At 33.9% G+C, this 20,659-nt stretch overlaps 1 protein-coding gene across 3 annotated transcripts; it reads left to right on the top strand.

Annotated features, from left to right (window-relative positions):
- The first annotated feature begins 1,780 nt into the window (after positions 1-1,780).
- On the top strand, positions 1,781-15,264 carry LOC132032879 (zinc finger protein 3-like). Of its 3 annotated transcripts, none has more exons than XM_059422657.1 (3): positions 1,781-2,168; positions 6,448-6,627; positions 12,250-15,264. In XM_059422657.1, the coding sequence occupies exon 3, from the start codon at positions 13,957-13,959 to the stop codon at positions 14,860-14,862; it is 906 nt and encodes a 301-aa protein (XP_059278640.1). In that variant the 5' UTR covers positions 1,781-2,168; positions 6,448-6,627; positions 12,250-13,956; the 3' UTR covers positions 14,863-15,264. The 3 variants fall into 3 exon arrangements, with proteins under 3 accessions (XP_059278640.1, XP_059278639.1, XP_059278641.1); XM_059422656.1 differs by having other exon boundaries at positions 6,445-6,627; XM_059422658.1 differs by lacking the exon at positions 1,781-2,168 and having other exon boundaries at positions 4,019-6,627; positions 12,206-15,264.
- The last annotated feature ends 5,395 nt before the right edge of the window (positions 15,265-20,659 follow it).

Here is a 20,659-nt window from a genome sequence, read left to right as displayed (position 1 = left end):
AATCTTGGAACCCCATAAGGCCATTTCATGGATTTTCCCTAATTTTGGGCAGACCACAACACAGTTGATATGTCCAATGATCTTTCTATTGGAGTCGGTGGTACGTACTATGTACATTATTTGTTTTACAGGACAAGTGTAGATAACTGAACACAATGGATATGTAGATGGTGATGGCTCTTTTGGTCCCTATGGTGATGATACTAAGTTCAGGATAGAGAAGAATAACAAAGGAAATGGATATAGGATTGTCCATTGTGCTAACTCAAAAGGTTGCAAGAAATTTGTGGTACATTTTGTCACTAACATTTGTGTGGCGTTAAAACTTTTGAAACTTATGATCTTAAACATATCACAAAATTTGTATAGTAGTAAAGCTTCTAATCAAGAAAACGCAAGTATTAATACCATTTCAATTAATTCAAGGGTGCTAGACCCCACCAAAAATGCCCCCGAACTATTGAAAATAGAACAAAAAGGTCATATATTTGTATTTGGTCCAAAAATGTCCCCGCAGTTCGCAAACTTGTCCAATTATGCCCCTATCACACTAATGAACCTCAAAGTCTAGAGTATCTCCGTTTAAAGCTTCTTTTTTTTTTAAAAATTTTTTATTTTTAAGATGGACTTCACCTTGGAAAAAAGGCTACCTCACTTATTTCTTATAGTTAGGGGTGTACAAAGCAAACCGACAAACCGCACCAAACCGATAAACCGAATCAAACCGAGAAAAAAACCTGACTAATGATTTGGTTTGACTTGGTTTGGTGTTGAAAAAAAAAACCCGACCATAATTGGTTTGGTTTGGTTTTAGCTAAAAAAAGTCAAACCGAACCAAACCGACCCGACATTACGTGTATTCGATTTTTAAAATATTTTATACATAAAAATATTTATTTGTAATGTAATTTGTAAATATTTCTTAAATTTTTTCATAGTTTTTTGTCTTTTATAATATTATTTTAAGCTTGAGCTTAGAATTTTGAATGCCAATAAGTTTTATATCCCATACATTTTAGTAACTCAAATAAAGTCCAAATCAAAACCAATTCAACACTACTGCTAACAAAAGAAATTCAATTCTAACAAATGACAGTAATGTTGGATATCCATTCGTTAGTTTTGCATAATTAGTTTAGAGCGTAAAAATAAATAGCTTATTTTTTTCTGTCATGTAATTAATACTTATTACCCATACTTATTTTAGCATAACTTAGTATTTAGATTAAAGTCATTTTCTTTATGGCTTATTAATTAGCAATACTTATTTTAATCTGTTTTATTATATTTTTGTTGAATATTTTAATACGATGTCATCACCCATCTCACATTTTGTATTATTTTTCTTAAGAAACACCTTAGTTATATAATTGTATCTTACTAGGACTAGAGAAATATTTGAAGTAAAAGTCGTAAGTTTTGTATGAAGACTTTTTAGGGAAAAAACCCGAAAAAAACGAATAACCCGAGAAAACCCAAAGTTGAAAAACCCGAATTTTATTGGTTTGGTTTATAAATTTAAAAACCCGACGCAATTGATTTGGTTTAGTATTTGAAAAATCCGAACCAACCCGATCCATGAACACCCCTTCTTATAGTATGTGTTTTCTTGTTCATTGGAAAGATGCACCCTTTTTTGTTATTGAACTTTTTTATCCGTAGAAAGTCAAAACATATGTGTAATCTAACTATTATTATTACTAATAAAGTGGGATAGGAAATTACAAAAAATCCATATTTAAATCTCAACTTAAGGGGAAAAAGTGATTTCTTTCTAGTTTAGGGGTCTTTATGTATTCTCCTAATTTAATAAGAACCAAACTCTATTTCTTCTTTCAAAATTCATATTCCCAGACGTGACGTGTGCAAATTGATTCAGACACCATAGTTATAAAACCAAAAAAGGATCCCCACAAACTCTTAGTGATTTTTTGAAAATCAAGAACTAATTTAGGGGTCTTTATGTATTTTTCCAACTTAATAAGAACCAAACTCTATTTCTTTTCAAAATTCATATTCCCCTTTTAATAAATTTACCAACTTCTTTTCTTACAAATGTTGACATCAGTATAAAAGCAGTTCCAACCGACAATTAACCGCCACTTCACTAGACACCTTAAGTCCATACGGAGAAACTAACGTTTTGCTTCTTGCTCACGATCTTAACGGTAATGTTTCTATTTTTGAGTTGCTATTCAATTTGTATTATGATGAATATATGTAATTAAGGGATGTATAGTTGTTTCCTCTTCATTTGGAGTATCCTACTTCTTCATTACCAATTTATGATACTACCTCATTTCATTTTATTGCCCTAGTGTGTCCAATATTTGGATGGTTCTTGTTAGTTTAAATACAATGTTTGTTTTTTATTGTTAATTAAATTTTACAGAAGATGGCCAAATATTTATACTTTGGGTCCAAATATAACCTTCGTTGGCATGCCACGGGGTGTCCATCTCACCAAGTTGTTAGTGCCACATCAGACTTGGTGTCCACCTTGGACAATTGTAACGGAGGACGGGTATATTTGGACCCAAAGTATAACGGCAGGGGTATATTTAGACCCAAAGTATAAAGAAGGGTATATTTGACTCTTTTCCGATAGTAAATGGGTATATTTGGCCCTTTGCTATTAATTTTATTATATCGTATCGTTAAATTCATCGTTATGTAAGGATGAAAAGTCCCATTTTATGTAACGGCCGATTCGGTGTGATTGCGTCGTTACCTTTTTTTTGTTTTGTTTTTACCTTCTTATTTTGTCTTTGCTTATCATCTAATAATCGTATTTATCCTTTACCGTACCTTTTTATGATAGCTCTACACTATACCCTACTTTCTTGTAGACTTATCCTTCAAATTGTTGATGTCTAACATTAGGTGATAACCGAAAACGATACAATCTATCCAAACATTGTATTAATCAAAACAATACAATACAATATCATACGATACATTGTGAAACAATATGTAACAACCATCCAAAAAAGGTGTTAGGTTCAAATCTTATCGGAGCTCAAAAAGAGTTACGTGATTTCTTCTTATCAGTCTAAGCCTTGGTGGTAGAATTACTATCTATTTGTGCTGGTAGGAGTTGCCCATTATCCTTGATGGCCGAGTTACTCAATATCAGTGTTGGTTGAGTTAGTAGGTACCCAGTAGAATAGTCTGAGTTACGTGCAAGCTGGCCCGAATGCCACCGTGATAAAAGAAATGGTAGTTTTTAGCGGGCACAAAGCTTATGAAGTTATTTTAACTTATATATTATGTTAGTGATGGTGGAAAAAGTATTGAAGTAATGGTTGAAAAACTAGTTTGATAGAAAAATGAAAACATACTTGAAAGTTATAAAAGTCGTCATCTTTGATTCTATATCATAATATAATTTTTTGTTTTTGTTTTTAATATTCATGTGCTTTCATCAATTTATCAACTATGATAGTCAGATGTAAAAAGATATCTGGTAAAAAATCAGTTATATTTTAAATGCAGCATCAACGACTAAGCCCTAATGTTTGGTACCATGTTATGGATCATTTGCTTCTGTTCTCTGATTTTATCCATCATGTGCTATCTGGTCCGTCTCTCTAATGTCATCATTTCTAATATTGTTGAATCTTGTATGTCCACACATCCATCTAAGCAGCCACATTACTTTAAAACATATTTTTAATGTATTAGTGGTTAAAGGCCTATAATTTACTCCCATATATTATTGTGTTTCACAACCATCTTATAGAACTTGTCTTTCACTGTATTAGGTATTTCCTATTGTACAGCACAATTAGTACTTCTCTATTTCAGTCATCTAGTGCCTTACATTCAAATGCTTTTGAAATTATTAAAAAAAGAAATGAAGATGCACATGGTTTTTTTGGGAGAATTGTGAGATATAAGACGACCATTATGCTTGGCTGTCAAAAAGTTTCTTTAAAAAAATGCATTCCTTCAAGCCTCGATGTTTCGTAAGAATTTTTCTTTTTTGGTTCCGGAACTCCTATAAATGGTTCTAATATTTTTGCTCTATGTATGTGCTTTGATGTAAGCCTCTTATACTTTAGAAAGGTCGTACAATTCTGCATATGTAGGTGAAAATTAGCTATCTTACATCATCACCATGTAATTTTGTACTAAGAGATATTATATCATCCATCTAAGCAAAGCATTCAATAGCTGAGCTGGGCATTTTGTTTTTGATGGGGCGTGAATGGTTCATTGGAATCACTTTCTGTTCCGCCTTTCACGTGTACGAGAATATGGACAAAGAACACTCCCTTGGATCCTTATTTACTTTACACTTGATGAGCTGCTTAATGCCAAAAGATTCTCACGAGAGATGTCACGAGCTATAAATGGCAGTATTAGTGAGAGTTAAGTATTTTAACTACTACCTGGTGCAAAAAGAGTAATTTTAATTAGCTCTTAGTCCTGCATAATGGTAGATTCCGGAAGTGTTCTTTCCCCTCATCATTTTAAAGTCCTTTCTTTTATAATTAGAGTTTAATTCTCTTTCATTTGCTTAATCTGCAACACTAGTGTTCAAGTTTCGCTTCAAGTTCAATTATTCTGTTATCGAATTCCTTCCTTTTCTCTCTGCGAGTATAAGCCTAATGTCAATATAGCTTAAAGCTATGGAATATATTGTGTTCTCAAAATGTCCGTCTTAATTAAGCCAAAATAGTGCGAGCACACTTTCTGATCTTCATTCAATTTCAGCATTTTCTCATCAGCCTTCCACTCCTCCAAAAGGCTGAGCAAATTTTGAATAGTTTATTTGCTGCATACATCACCCTGTTTCCCAACTTATTTCTGGAAAGGTTTTTAATGCGACCATCCTATATTTAATAGTGCTAATCGATGAGAAAATTAGCCTGTAGCTTATCTGTCCGCATTAATTGCTTGTAAAGCTACAAAAAAATAGCATGTTTTGCCCCATAGCTTTGTGTAGATGTCATCTCAAAAGTCTTTCTGCTGTACTACTTGTCACATCTCTTGAATTTTCTTAATTCTTTCTACTGTCTTATTCCTTATGTTCTGCTTAATTGTGCAGATTTTCTATGTCAATATAACAGCAAAAGAATTTTGTTTGCTTTCCTTTCAAAACCATGAATTTTAGAGTATAATAGGTATCTCGTTTTAATCCTTTTGAAACCGAGGTTAACTCCAAGAACATCTAATTTGCACGAAAAAAAATGTTGGGAAATCTAACTTTAGACACATTACTTGTCAAAAAAGAAAGATCTTTAGAGTTCAGACACATTCTTGTTGCTGTTATTTTGCCAAGTCAGCATTCAATTTGAACTGTTACTCTTTTTCTTTGTAGTATCTTTTTTCTCTAAATATTTCAGCTTGTATGTGAATCGAGTGTTCTTCATGTCTTGTCTTAGAAATATAAACAAGTATTTCTTTTACTGTTTCATGAAACATCTCTCTTTTTTTGTTCGAAAGTATGTGTGCTCTTTAATAGATTTTATAGATAAGCTATGCGTCTACTCAGAAAACTTCTTGTTGTATATGTCAATTTCAATGACTAGTATTGAAGCATGCTAAATAATGAACTTCTTGGAGTATTAGCAATTGGTTTCATCCATGCTTTTGGAGTAATGACCGTCTTAATTGGAGGGACATACTCTAATCTTAAAACTAATCTGGCCAATAATATAGTTTCGCATGCTGTAAAAAAGAATGTAGCTTATGTTGGTTAGTTCGCTGTTGATTTTAAATGGTGTTGCCAAGTGACTTTTGAAAGAACTCGTATTGCCTGTATCTCTCTTCTTATGATGAAGTACTTAATTTCTTGTTTTTTCCAGAGAAATCTTAATAGGGAGGGGAAAATTGATCTTTTAAAACTAAGAATATTGAGGGTCAGAAAATAATACATGCTTGTCATTGTTTATTTATTCTACTAGTTATTTCCGAGTAAACTCTAAGCATTGGTTCAGCATAAACTATGGAGTAATAAAGAAACGACTATGGGAATGGACTAATTCATAAACTAACAGCAATAGTTAACCATACAGACCTGAGGTGAGGCCATGACAGTAATATTTCAATGTCTTTGCAACTTTACATAGTATTTCCAAATATTATTTGTTTCAAGCTATCTAAATTTGACGAATTTCCAATGCCAAAATTTTGGTCTCAAACCACTTATCTTAATTTTGGCTGATTCACGACAGCTTCTGTTGGTAATTACTTCCGATTATTATTTTCCCCCATGAAACAAGTGCATATTACAGGATGAAACACTGAAACATAATTTTAGATTACAAACTAAGCCTTTCCAGAAAATGTTTATGGAAGAACTTAAAGATAGATCGGATAAAGAAACTGATCAAATATCAAAAAAGAACTGCACAACAATACCTCATTAACTAATACAGATACGCTTACACTTTATTTATCAGTACTTATTCCTATAAACCATTTTGTTTCATACAGCAGATATCTATTTTGCGACAACACGAGCAGCAGTAATACTTAACAACATTCCATAACCTTGAGCTTGGACCGACACCAGGAAGAAGCATTTGGAATCGCTTCAGCTGCGTGGAGGTGGCTGAGGATTCTTGGGTTTCGATTGATCTGCAGAAGGAGTGGGGCCCAGAGTGAGCTCAAGTTCAGGTAATTGATTAATTCTTGCCGCTGCTAGTCTCTGTTTAAGCTCGGTATACAAAACTTCGTTCTCCTGTCTGAGACGTTGAGCAGTCTTCCTTAGCCTGTCATTCTCCTGCATAATCTGAATATTACGCCAGTAGAGGTCTAAATTCTGTTTCTCCATAACTCAAGTGCTTGATTTTGCCTGAAAATGGACAACCATTAAGAATTATGAAAAGTTATGCAAAGATACATTTTGAAAAGATAGCCTAACAGAGCACTCAAGAGGGTGGCCTAGTGGTCAATGAAGTGGGTTGAAAACCATAAGGTCTCAGGTTCAAATCTCAGTAGAGACAAAAAACGCTAGGTGATTTCTTTCCATCTGTCCTAGCCTTGGTGGACAGAGTTACCTGGTACTTGTTGTTGGTGGGAGGTGGCAGGTATGGAATTAGTCAAGGTGAGCGCAAGCTAGCCCAAACACCACAGTTGTAAAGAAAAAAAAACATAGCCTAACAGAGTATGTAAAAAGAGCATATTATGAAATAGCAAACTTCCTTCTCTTTTTGCATATGCATGACATAAGTTTATACTCAGTATATTGGAGAAAATTGATAAAGAAGTTCAAGAAGATAGAGATGATCAAGTGGTGGTCTTTTATGGGAAAAATAAGATTGAATTGTAAGTGAAAAACAATGAGAGACTAGATTTCAGTATAGCCCTTCTTTGTCTCATGATATATGAGTCATTGAAGGCAAGAGTCCGCTGACATTTTAGAGGGTACTCTTGATACACTAAGCGAGTAAACCAGCTTCAAAGAGGAAAAGCAAATTTGAGACCTAAAGTGCCATTGTTTGATCAAATAAGGGAATGGAATGAAGGAAAACTAGTTTTGCAAGAACACTTGAATTTTTTTGTGTATGACAAATTGACAATTACTTACTGATAGAGAACAGGATCCGAACCTTTAGATTCAAAAGCTATTAGGGGCAACTGTTGTGGTTCGAGTCTCTTTGCTATACGTGCTTATTTATACTACCTATTATATTACCTTTACGGATGGACAAAGAAATACTAAAAGCAGCACACGAGAATGGCACTCTTAGTTCAAGAGGTTCTCGAGAAACCAATTTGTAAAGCTCCCGTTTATTCCTCCTTTATTCTCACATACGAACACGTCACATTTAGTGTCAAGAAGACACTTCATTGATGATTCTCTTAGACGGAACGAAAATTGTTGTTCAAAGTGGTTTTTGCATGTGGATTTTGCTTGTTTAGTTATCTAAAATTTGTTAGAAAGCAGCGTAAAGAATGACATTCCTGAAGAAGGAAATGCCTGAGCAAAGGGAGAAATAGCATGGGAGCCAGCAAGAAGTAAGGGGGGAGTGAATTGTGAGATTTCGGTATTCATGAGAGGAACCTGAATGTGAGTAGGAAAATAATAAGAATTCAGTGAACTTAGCAGAATCAGCTCATGCTTTTTAAAGTGATTTGCCTAAGCCATGAGTAGATAGCCATAATTACAAGGATTAGAATTTTGATATTATTAATCTGGCTGGCCTATGTGGTTTTGGGGAATTAACTAGAGAATCCTCCCTTTTTGGAACATTACTGATTAACTCATTACCTATTAAAGAGAATAATGAAGTGGTTAACAACTTAACATATATGGTGTATGGTAAAATCTACTAGAAGTGGGAAAACAAGAGAAGAAAGAAAATCTTCGGTAGTTAGTATGAATCCAAGTACAGTAAAACCTCTTTATAACGGCGTCGTTTGTCCGGATTTTTTTTGCTACCGTAAAGAAATGTCATTTTATTAAACATATATATAACCAAAGGACTGAGCCAGGATTTTTACTAAGGGGGTTCAAAAATATAAAGAAAGAACCACACCAAGAAGTCAAGAGGTTCAACATCTACTATATATACATAAAAAATAATATTAACCTTGTATATACAATGTAATTTTTCGCCGAACCCCCCTCAGCCCAATCTAGCTCTACCTCACATGAAAAATCAGTTCCAAAGAAAACTTGGCCATTATAGTGAAATGTTGGTATAGAGGATGGTTGTTATAGAGAAATCTGACTGTCCTTATTGTTCTTTTTTAATGTTTTGGAGAGTACTTGAATCCATTAAGTATTGTTTTTCTTTGTTTGTATATTGGAGTACTTGAAAAAACGTTGTAGGAAGTTCTGAGAAATTTGAAGTATAGACTTATCTCTTTGTGATTACAGAAATGTCTAGACTCCAATTTTTTCTTTTGGTTTATTTTCTCCGGTATTTGAAATTGTCTAGCTCGATTAATCCAAATTGGTGTTGGATAGGCTTATTAAGGGGGGTAAAGCGTTCTCTACGAAGAAATTCTCCACTCCTAGAGTTCGAACTTGAGACCTCTAGTTAAGAGTGAATGGTTAATGAGCTTTTTATACGGGTAACAATTTGGCTCCTTCGGTACGATAAAAAGAAAAGTGGAAAACGTCATGATGATTAAATAATATTATAAATTGGATATACTTTTGTAAAAGAGTTGATGATCAAAAACACACCTGAACTATCACTTTTTCGCGAGCTTCACACCCCACCTATCAGTTGTCATCATTAAAACTCACCTATGCCAACTATCAGTTATTCCCTTTTCCTACCTGAACTATCACAATCTACTCAACTAGGTGTGTTTTAATACATAGATGATGATAGTCCAGGTAGGAAAAGGGAACACCTGATAGTCGGGGTGTGAAACTCGCGAAAAAGTGATAGTTCAAGTGTGTTTTGACCATTATCTCTTTGTAAAATTGTGTGTTTGGTAGATAATAGTGAAATGAGGAATATTTGGGTTTTGATGCAACATTTTTGAGGTCTAAAGCGTGGTAATTTTTTCGAAAGAATCTGTGAATTATAATATCACACTATACGAAAGGGACTTCCATCATTTGAATGTCACGTGTTAGGGATTAACAACAATATCATTTCTTCCTTGATATAAGGCCAATCATCAAATACACTTATCGTTTAAGTTTACTATTTGCGCTTTATAATCCTTTTACTGTTCAGTGAAGAAAAAACGTAAAAGTCCTTTTATAAATTCTTTAATAGTTCGTGATCTTTCCAAACCGCGATATGTAATTGCTAACTATGTTTTGACGCGTTATAAGTTGTTGTTATGGTACTCGTTTGATAGAGAGAAAGGGACAGGGTCAAAGGGACAGGGTCTTACTTAAAAAAGGGAAGTTTTTTGTTTTAGCTTCACTTCCTTGAACTGGCTAGCTAGTACCACAACGTACCCTTGCTTGGGGGGTCACATCACTCTCTTCAGGAGGTTGGCCGCCTATCCTTAAATCTTTCCGTTTCCAAGAAGATCCTGAGCTCAATCTGGTTTAGGTTGTTAACTAGTCTTAAGTAGAACTTTTATTTGCTTTCATAGAGAAATGATAGAAACTTATTTACTATGACCAAACTTGTAATTAGATGTCAAATTATATTCCCCAATTTTTTCGTAACTAAGCCGTGGCTAAAACTTTGGATGCAAAGGTGCATTCAGATTGTGACAAACCCATATTGTATTGATCAGAAAAATGAAGTTAGAGACCAGTTGAGCAAAGTTCTTTCATTAACAATCAAAAACTTAAAGCTTCAAAGGGAAAAATTACAAAATGGAAAAAGGAGGTTCCAGAGAAAGGGAAAGGTCAATAAAACTAAACTACGGAAATAAGATAAGTTCACAGCATATCCTAACCACTAGAGACTGCTACTTATAACCATCATACTCCCTTTAGCTTACAAGTATCGGATAGCTTCTGTCAACCTGGACTCACATCATACGTTGGTTTTTCCTCATTTTAACAACTGGCCTGAATACCTTTTCTGAATTAGCGTCTTGCTAACCCAATGTTGTAATTGTATGGGCGTGTTCACAACATCATCCCGCCCTCAATGAGAACTTTGTCCTCAAGGTTCATGTCCGCAAACAAAGGCATTGGTAAACTAGCAGTAGCTACATGGAATTCAACAAAGGCAAAGTCCAATGGTTGAGACTTTTTTGTGGTGAGCTCATCTCTTTTACAAATAGAAAGGAGAACATGAACTTTGTTAATCACTATATCAAGCCTTCCTATTGTTTCCACTAGCTTAACACAATTTTCAATAGATTTTTGATAAACCTTCAAATGTAGCTGTAGAGAAATTATTGAAAGCTTTTATGCAAGCTGATTCCATTATCTGTTTTCAACATTCAACCAACAAAAGCTCACGAAAATGACCAAAAGGCAACAGATGATCAAGGAATACAACCATAGCACAAGTCAATCTTTTTTTGGCTCTCCACTTGGTGTCCGATATCTATATTGGAACCTGACTAAATCTAGATTTTTGCCGGGAAAGTCCCACATTGGGGGGGGGGAGATAAAGTGCACCCTGACAAAGGTGACTTCACACCACTTACAACTTCACGACAATCTTGATGGTGAATGACATTATCTTTAAGTCTCTAAGTAGAGAAGCGAGTTAACACTGACCTTCTCATTCTGAGCAAAGACCCAAGCTTCTTATAGCTCCTCTTCCAAAAACAATTTTTATTGAATTGTAAACGATGTGCCTGATGTAGCTTTTTGTGTGTGTGTGTGTGTATATATATATATATATTTATATATTAACTAGCCTTTATAAAATATGACCCTTCTCCTCAGGCAATGTAACTTCATTGTAAATGAGAGGAGTCCTCTCAATAATAGAGTTACACAATCGATAGGTGACATAATACAAAATCATAGGAAGTTAACACTAACCTTTTGTTAAGAATTGGGCACGTCTATTTCTCATTGGTAATTTTAGTGTTAAAAAAGGAGTCAACTTAATTAGAGTGATGCAACTAAACTTCTTGACATGTAGGCCACTAATCCGTTTTTCTTAGTTGAATAGTGAAATAAGAAAGTCGTAATTTCAAACTTGATTTAGGACCAACAACTCGAGTTTCAATATAAGGAAATTTTTGCAGAACATCATCTCAGATGAGCCGGTGATACACAGGAAATTTCTAGATTTCTGTTGCTTATAAACTGCTAAGAGGTGATGTAGAAGATGTCAGGTGGAAGAATCTTGTATCCCTTCATGGAAGACCTAGAACTAAAGACAAGCTATTGAACTGAAGAATTATTGTGGATAGTCTAGGATTAGGGTATAAGGTTAGTAGGTAGTTGAGTGTTGTCTCCTTGCATATCAGTAGCATTAGTACTAGTCTCGTAGTTCCTTGCCATTCAATTTTCTGTTGCTACTTGTTGTTCCTTTGCTTTGGTTATTGCATTGTTCTGCTGTTGTCACTGTTCCACTTTTGTGTATGCTATGTAGTGATTTCTCTATGGTATGCCCGCTTTACTTCTGTATATTATCTTTTTAAAATTGCTTTGATATGCGTTACTTGAGCCGAGGGTCTTGCGGAAATAGCCTCTCTACCTTCACTAGGTAGACGTAAGGTTTGCGCACGCTCTACCCTCCCCAGACCCCACCTTGTGGGATTACACTGAGTATGTTATTGTTGTTGGGCTATGCCCTTTCTGTCAGCTGGAGGAAGAAACTGCTTGCAATCTCTTCTTTATTTGACCATTCACAAGGGCTATCTGGTACGACTTCCTTACATGGACAACATACTATTCAGGATTCGGAGTTGGAGTGGACATCGGTGAACCAGCAAGCTAGGAGACTGAGAACTAGAGGCCCTATCATGAAGGCAGGGCTTGCTGCTGTGGTCTACAACATTTGAAATGAAACAAATACCAGCATTTTTCAAAACAAACATCGTCCTAAGGAGACCATTCTACAACAACAACATACTCAGTGTAATACCACAAGTGGGGTCTGGGGAGGGTAGTGTGTACGCAGACCTTACTCCTACCTTTTTGGTAGAGATGTTTCCGATATACTCTCGGCTCAAGAAAAAGCATATCAAACCAGTACAGGAAAGAAGTAACGGAATTGAAAGGAGGCCACTGTACATGGTGTGAAACAGGACACTGCATTCGGCTTAGAAACAACAGTAGGTTGTTTGGTTTTCTTTGTTCTATTTAGATACTCTGGGTTGTGGCTGTTTCTTTGTATTAAGGTATGCGTAGGGTTTACTTGAGAAGGGCAGGTGGTTGGCTTCTCCCTTTGCTTTGTAATTATTACTTGGTAATTAATAAATTTGGTTTAATTGCCAAAAAAAAAAAAACATCCACATATGGAATAAGCTTACACGAGGTACCATGAATGAAGACTAAAACTTATGTTATACGAAAAGATAGACAAGATAGCTAGGCCGTATATAGCATGAAATCCTACAGATTGTCATGGCTTGCATGCCGCAGTTATTGCGATCGGTTTACCACCTCTACCGCTCAATTTAAGGATATTTTAGTCTTGAATTTTTTCATTAAACTTAAACAAGCCATTTATGAACCGCGCGTTATCAAAACCAGGGACAATTTTTAAATACTGGTGCGAAAATAGCTTATTTGTGCAAATCACCTTCAGCTATTAAAAGATTTAACCACTTTATCTGTGGAAATATCTTTATAGGGTCATATATCATGTGGCTGTAGTTATTTATGTGCTTAAATATTTAATGTTTATAGTGTGAGAGAAAGATATTTGCTTAATGCTCGATCTCATGGTATTATCAAGTGGTTCAAAATTTAAAATCAGATGTATTAATATTTCAAAGTCAGAATGATCACCTTAAAAAGGAAATGCAATTAATGAATGTGGAAACTGTATCGTAACATAATATATGGCAGAGCAATTTCACTCTACTTTTAGTAGCTCTTAATATATAAGCAATCAAAAGTTTCACTTCTTCTAATAAATTTAATATGTAATTATATACAGCTAAAAATAATTAAAATGCAAGATATAGAGTATCCCATCTGACTAGAGATTCCTTTTTGAGAAAAAACAGTAACGCATCACTACATGTATCTAGGATTATGCACAAAGCTTATTTTCGCTAATAAATTTATTTATATCCATATAAAATGAATCATATCAAACTCAAAGAAGAACTCAATAAACGTGTGAGAATAAGACACTTAATCTCCATATTACCATTTTTGTATAATAAGAGTGGCATTTAATTAAAGCAAAGATATGATGGTTTGAAATATATTGATGGAATCAGCATTTCTAGCAAGTTGATTTGATCCTCTAGTAGAACTACCATTAACTATGAGTTGGTTGTTTGAATTTGTATATTTGTAACGCCATGCAATCATTAATTTCCCATATTTGGAGGATTTTGTATTTACAACATTTTCTATATAAAAGATCTATTCTCTTCATTCTTTCATCAAGTTAATTTCAAGAACATAAACATTAGTATAGAGATCAAATGGATGTTTTTTCTATGAAAAAACCATGTTCTTCTGAGGCTTCTAGCATATCGGCAACCTCAGAAGAATCTCATGAAGTCGTTACAAACACGAAGAAGATGAAAGAAAAAGCTATGGAAGGCTCTCAATTGAAGCCACATGAATTATCATCTGCTGGTGTACTTCTTGATCTCAAAGTCCATAATGGTTACACCAATAACAAAAATATTAATGGTTCAAATCTTGAACTCAATCTTTTCAATTCAACTTCGGCTCACGCTAGTGAGTCTTCTAATGAGGCAACGCCTAAACAAAGGCGTTCCTCAGAAAATAGGGTTTTCTCTTGCAGCTTCTGCAAGAGAGAATTCTCCACTTCCCAAGCCCTAGGGGGACATCAAAATGCTCATAAACAAGAGAGGGCATTGGCTAAAAGGAGAAACGGACTTGTTGATGTTGTTTCACCTTTTGGCCCTCCCAATTATCATCCCTACTATAATCCCTACTCAAATTTCAACTCACACATGCCATTTCATGGTTCTTTTACTAGTCGATCATCGCTTGGTGTTCAAGGAGATTCTTCCGCGATTCTTAAGCCTAGTTCCTATCAGACATGGCCATTTTTGTCAGGCTACAATTATCGATATAACCCCGAGAAGTGGTCATCATCATCATTTTTTAGGACAGAAAATCTCCAAGGAAATAACAAGATAGATTTGATTGGAATTGGAGGTGCTTCTTTGGAGGATTCCCTTAATATTGAGAACAAAAATAATGCAAAGGGTTTCAATTTAATGGATTTACCAGTCAATGTTGGTGATAATCTTGGTGGAAAAAAAAATATGAAGATGGGATTGGGAGAGGAGAACGCAGAAAAGAATAATGAAGAACAAGAAGAATCAGAGCTTGATTTGAATCTAAAGCTTTAATTTAGTTTGTTGCTTTGTATTATTTTGTTATTTCATGGAGGTTTAATTCTATTTTGCATTGCTTTTATTAGAACGTGTGGTATCCAATATTTTCTCTTGTACTTTGATTTGAGTCCATTAAGTCATTCTCTTTACTAAGCTTCATGTTGGAACAAAGAGGTGTCACTTTTATAGTTTTGCGTCTGTTCTCGTAAGTAGACTTTTATAAGCCTAGTAAATAGTCATTTCCATTTGTGTTGAAGACAAAATCTTTAAATTCACACCCATGACTGTTAAAAACATACATACATGATTCAAAAAGGAAAGTCAAGATTTCAGACAGTATAAGTGAGTGATGACGATTTGGAACTGAAGCATAGTTATTGTTGTTGTTGTGCTGAGCCATGACGTGCACAACCTCGTTCTGAAATATGGCTTTAATTCTTCCTTGAGGGTTCTAAAAGTTGACTTTATTTACTTTCCTTCAAAAGTGTCGTGGCGTCCAAGATTACGGTTGTTGTACGATTCTTCCGCAGGGACGGAGCTAGGATACGCAAGGGAGTTCATCCCACTTTCCTCCATAGGAAAATTACATTGTATATTTACTATAGATCAAAATTATATATATATAAAATAGATGTAGAGTTTCTTAGCTTTTTCATGTATTTACTTCTTTATATTTTGAATCTCTTTGGTAAAAATTCTGATTCCACCACTGCTCTTCCCATTAGAAATTCTTCACTGGACATTTGAAACCTCCAACAATTGAATCATTTTCTAGTGAAAATATTGAGTTGGTCATAAAAATTTGCATGGCGGACTAAGCTTTGAACCATATTATTATTACTACTAATCAGCTTACTTGGAAAACGCATGGTGGGAAACAGGCACCTATTGAAACGTTGAGAAACTTCCTAATTTTTCATGTGAAAACATTACAAATTTGATTTTTCCCACCGACATTCAATGAGAAATAGCTATTGAACACTTTTTATTGGGAATTCCGTGGGAAAATAGAGATATTTTAGTAATAGTTTACGATCATATTTATACTTTGGTTGAAGCTATAAATTTATGTTGGGACTGTTATACCTTCAACAAAAAAAGTATAAATTTAATCTCAAACTTAATTAATCTGGGAGTATCTCACCTTATCCCATGAACCAAATAACCCCTTAGATGCTCCATTTGACTCTATGGTTGAGTTAGACTTAATCTCAGATATTATACCCTGCATTCAGTTATGTTCTGTCGATACATTTGGGCTACCGTATGATTATGGAATTTGTATTTTTCGTGGATTATCTTATTGTGTTTTTGTTTAAAAATTGCAATGCAGCTAGTGAAACAAAGTCGTTTAGGTTCTTAAGACTTTTTTTTTTTTTTAAGCGAAATTCTCCTTTGACTCAATCTTTTTTCTTTAAAGGTAATTGATTTTTAAGGGAATTGTTATGTAAGACAATCTGTTAGGATTTGATATTCCTTCTGTTCCTCAATTTTCTTTAAAGGAAATGGAGATGGGATCAAGGTGGGGGAATCGAAACTTCACTAAATTAACTGAACTACTAACTTTTCCATGCTACTCTACTTATGTTGGTGTTTCTATAATATAGTTACTATTAATTAGTAATTTATTTCAAATTATTCTGCTTGCGAGTAATACCTACCTACCACCGGTCATGACCCTAGATAGGGTTGCGACACATATACACACTCTTTTTCACACACGGTGCTTTAAAATGCGGGGGCGTGAGGCTCATAGCAAACAAAATTTCTACTAACATGATTTTACAAGTTTTAAGTAATGCAATGCTTTAAAAACTATATGAGATGCAAATCAACTCTAATATCTTAAATTTCATAGAATAAAAGAATCACAGTATCGTAAAATATATTAACCTCCCTAAAACATCTATAAAATTTATCGGTATTATAATTAAAATATCATGCTTTCATGCGTAAAAGATAAAATTACTTTCAAATAGTGAAATAATAAAATAAGATAATTTTTAGACATAGGACAAAAAACATGAAGACCAATGAAGTGAAGAAGTAAAATTCGGCTATGTATATTTAAAAAAATGTTAAGTGATATTCACCCCCCACGGTGTTATCAAACAGTAAATATGCATTATTACGGCTTGTTATTTGAGTTACTCTCAGTCTTCTTATTTCTATAGATGAAAAAGCTATCAAATATCATCCATTATTAAAGAATTATGAGGGTAAAATGTGTTAGCTAAGAATTTTTACGCATAATTCTGTAAGAATTGTTAGGCTAGTCCCGAGCGTTGGACGTTGGGCATGTTTAGAGCGTATAGTTGAGCGTAAGCAGTGCAGCCTCGTAATCCCAAGCTCATACGTGTAAGTTCTGGCGTTTCACCAGTCTTTCCACCCCCGGAGCAAAGCCCTGAGGCGAGTCCCAACTCTACCTTTTAAAACACCTTTCACACACATATAAAGTTAAAAATAATAATTCGTGGGACCATGAATGAGAAAAGCTTCTCACGTGAGACTCTATTGGGGATTATAAAACTTTTGTTATCCAAAGTGAATTAAATAGTAGGGCTTCATCATGGGCCATCACTCTTTTAGAGTGGAAATATACTAAGATGCCTTTCTCTGTCTTCATGTGGAAATAACATCTCTTATCTGTCTATGGCTATATGGTTTTGCTCTTATCTAAAATTGAAAGTTGCTTTGGGATTCCACATTAGTTGTTTCACACCGTATTTTTACGTCTAACAAAGTATAAAGGGATAATACCACTTTTAATTCCTTAAATTGATAAATTTTAATTTTGGTACTTGTGATATCTGAATAAGTACGAGCTTTCAATTAAACGAAGTGATGCACTTATATTCCTTTTGGTTACAACTCTTTACAATTTTATTGAATTAGCAACCGTTACATCTTTTAATTATTCATGTGTAATGTTAACTTTGTGTTGTTACTTAGTATTTGAAAGCAAAATAGTTTAAGTCTACATATTTTCTACGTAAAGGAAATAGAAATGCACATTGTTCTTGATTGAACGTTAAATATACTTATAAATTAGATATCACAATGATCAAAATTATAATTTGCGAATAATCGAGGGGCCAAAAGTGATATTATCCTAAGTATAAAATAGATCATTGTCCAAAGTGGGAATAACTTTGGGTTAATTTATCAACTTCCCCAATAGTTTTAAAAGTTACACAAAACTCTTTTCTTAGTGTCTTTGTAACTTAAAATGGGTTTACACATCTTGTATGGTTTTGCTTTTGGCGTCCTAAATTTGATAATTATCATAATATAGTGCATTTACTTTAGTATGATGTTATATGACCTCATTTCATAATTTCATCAAGAGAAGGAGCATTGTCAATCCGAAAATTAATGTCAAGGGCAATCGGGATTTAATAAGTAAAGGAAGGACATTTATTACTTGAAAATTAACATTAATTGGAGTCCAATAGTGGAAGGAGGCTACTTTAAGTCATTTCCAACATGTGTATGAGCGTCTTGAGCCTTTTCTGAACGGACTATAAGTGATCGATTTATTGAGTTAAAAAAAGGGTAGGAAGGGGAAGAAAGAGAGAGAACTTTGACCAAAAAGAGGGAACAAATTGAAAAAAAGCAAGGGTTAGAAATATATTGTGGTTTGATCTCGAGAATATGAGTACACCACCAATCTAAGTGCCAATAAAGCCAGGTCTAGCGCTATTGGGAGATAAGAATCCCAACAACTTGCAAATTGAAAGTGTCATTGACTTTATTTTAGTGTTGAAGATGTTTATTTAATGATTAATTTAATCAATATAGGAAAAGAAAGAGAGAATAGTATAAATTGTTCTTTCATGGAAAAGAGTTGACTGCCATAAAGGGTTGCGGTAGGGTGAATATGATCCTTCTCCTTGTAATAAGAGATTTCGAGTTTAAATTCTAAGAATGAAAAAAAAAATCAAATGTAGAGCACTTTCCTGTTTAATAGACCATGCAACAAAATTTAGATTAATTAGAATCTCAAAGCGAATATTAGACATCGGGTGGGAAGAAAATTAACTAGTATAGTGAAAAATGTTTAATTGGTTTTGCAAAGTCAAACCATTTAGTAGAAGGGACAGGGAATATTATAAATTGCTCTATCATGAAAGAGTTGACTTCTGGTGAAAAGTGTTCGTTCTTTTTTTTCTTGGTTTGAAAAATAACGTGCTCAATGGTTTTACAACGTCAAACTAATTTCTCATTTTTTCTTGGTTTGAAAAATAATGCGCTCATTGGTTTTACAACGTCAAACTAATTTCTCATGTAGTCATGTTGGACCATTTCCATCTATCTGGGGCCCAAATTTAATTTTATTGTATTTTAGCGAAAGAATGTGTTATTTTATTGGTGGGGAAAGTAACTTTGAAGGCATCATATACCAAAAGTTGCGATGGGGGTGATTGGTATTTCGTCATTCGGGTTTAAGTCCTAAAAATAAAATCGCTTTGGTAGAAATGTTTTAACCTTTAAGTAAAATTTGCGTGAATTCGAATTAATCCAGCTCAAATTATCTATTAATTCCGATTCAACCTTAGAGCGATTAGATAAATCGATTCCACTACATAATTTCATATTCCCTCCGTTTCTATTTAGTTATAAGGATAAGCTTTGACATACTCTTCAAGAAAATATTACTCTAATAAGAAGAGTTATTTGACTAGCGTATCCTTAATAATTTCTTAATACCTGACCACATTAATCGTACTTTCAATCAATAAGTGAACTTTATTTTTGTGCCTCCTAATTTTAAAATAACTAATGTTAAGGGTAAAGTTGTAAAAAATTAATTAATTTCTTCTTAATTTTCTAAAATGATAAATATTTGAATCTTATTAAATAAACATGACAACTAAATAGGAACTAAGGGAGCATTATGTATATTAAGCTTGGTTAGTATGTCATTTTCAATATACTACACACGATATCAAAAAACTTATACACGATATATTGACAATAACAACATATTCGGTGTAATCCAACAAATGGAATCCGGCGTTATAGGGTGGAGTGGGGTGGGGGGGGGGGGGGGAAGAGTTAGAACGTACACATATCTTATCCTTACTTCGTGGAGGTAGTTCTAAAAGACTTTCGACTTAAATAACATATACCAAATGAATTAGAAGAAAAAAATATAAATTAAAAAGGATAGAGCAAATAATAGAGAAAGCATTAAGATATCAACAATTTATGTGTTAATAAATCTTAAGCAATCATTCTTCCTTTATAATTTATGTATCTCTTTTATAGCATAAGCCTGTAGGGAACCAAGATTCATCTCAATTGGTTAAATTTATCTCTTTCATACACAAAGAAAGGCCCACCTAGTTAAAGCTGGCAAGTTCTTGTATACTTCTTATCGAGAATCACCAATAAATTCTAAAGAGCTGGTGGACAGGTGTCGAGAGGAGAATGGTAATCAAAATTAAGAAACTAATTAAATATAGGGAAAATACATGACAGCATCTTCAATCTTGTCTCGAATTTTCAGAAACACACTTATTCTCTATGAACGTTCTATTACCCTCTTGAACCATTTTAAAATGGAATAAACATCACCCTAAATGTTAATGTGGCATGAGAATTTTACACTACACGACTTACTACAAAATTCACAATAAAAAGATAACTCTAATATTTATTTTTTACTTTTTTAATCATATGTTGTTTCCAATTATTGTATTACTAGTTTCATGCGGCCCGTGCTAAGCCCAGGCCCAAACTCAAAATATAAAAATTTGTATCAAATTTTTTTACCGCACTTTTTTCAGTAGACCTTTTTGGGGATTAT

This window comes from Lycium ferocissimum, chromosome 10 (genome assembly GCF_029784015.1).
Source record: "Lycium ferocissimum isolate CSIRO_LF1 chromosome 10, AGI_CSIRO_Lferr_CH_V1, whole genome shotgun sequence".
In the NCBI taxonomy this organism is placed as follows: domain Eukaryota; kingdom Viridiplantae; phylum Streptophyta; class Magnoliopsida; order Solanales; family Solanaceae; genus Lycium; species Lycium ferocissimum.
The sequence above is the reverse complement of the archived record's forward strand: the minus strand, read 5'-3'. Positions and strand labels throughout refer to the sequence as shown.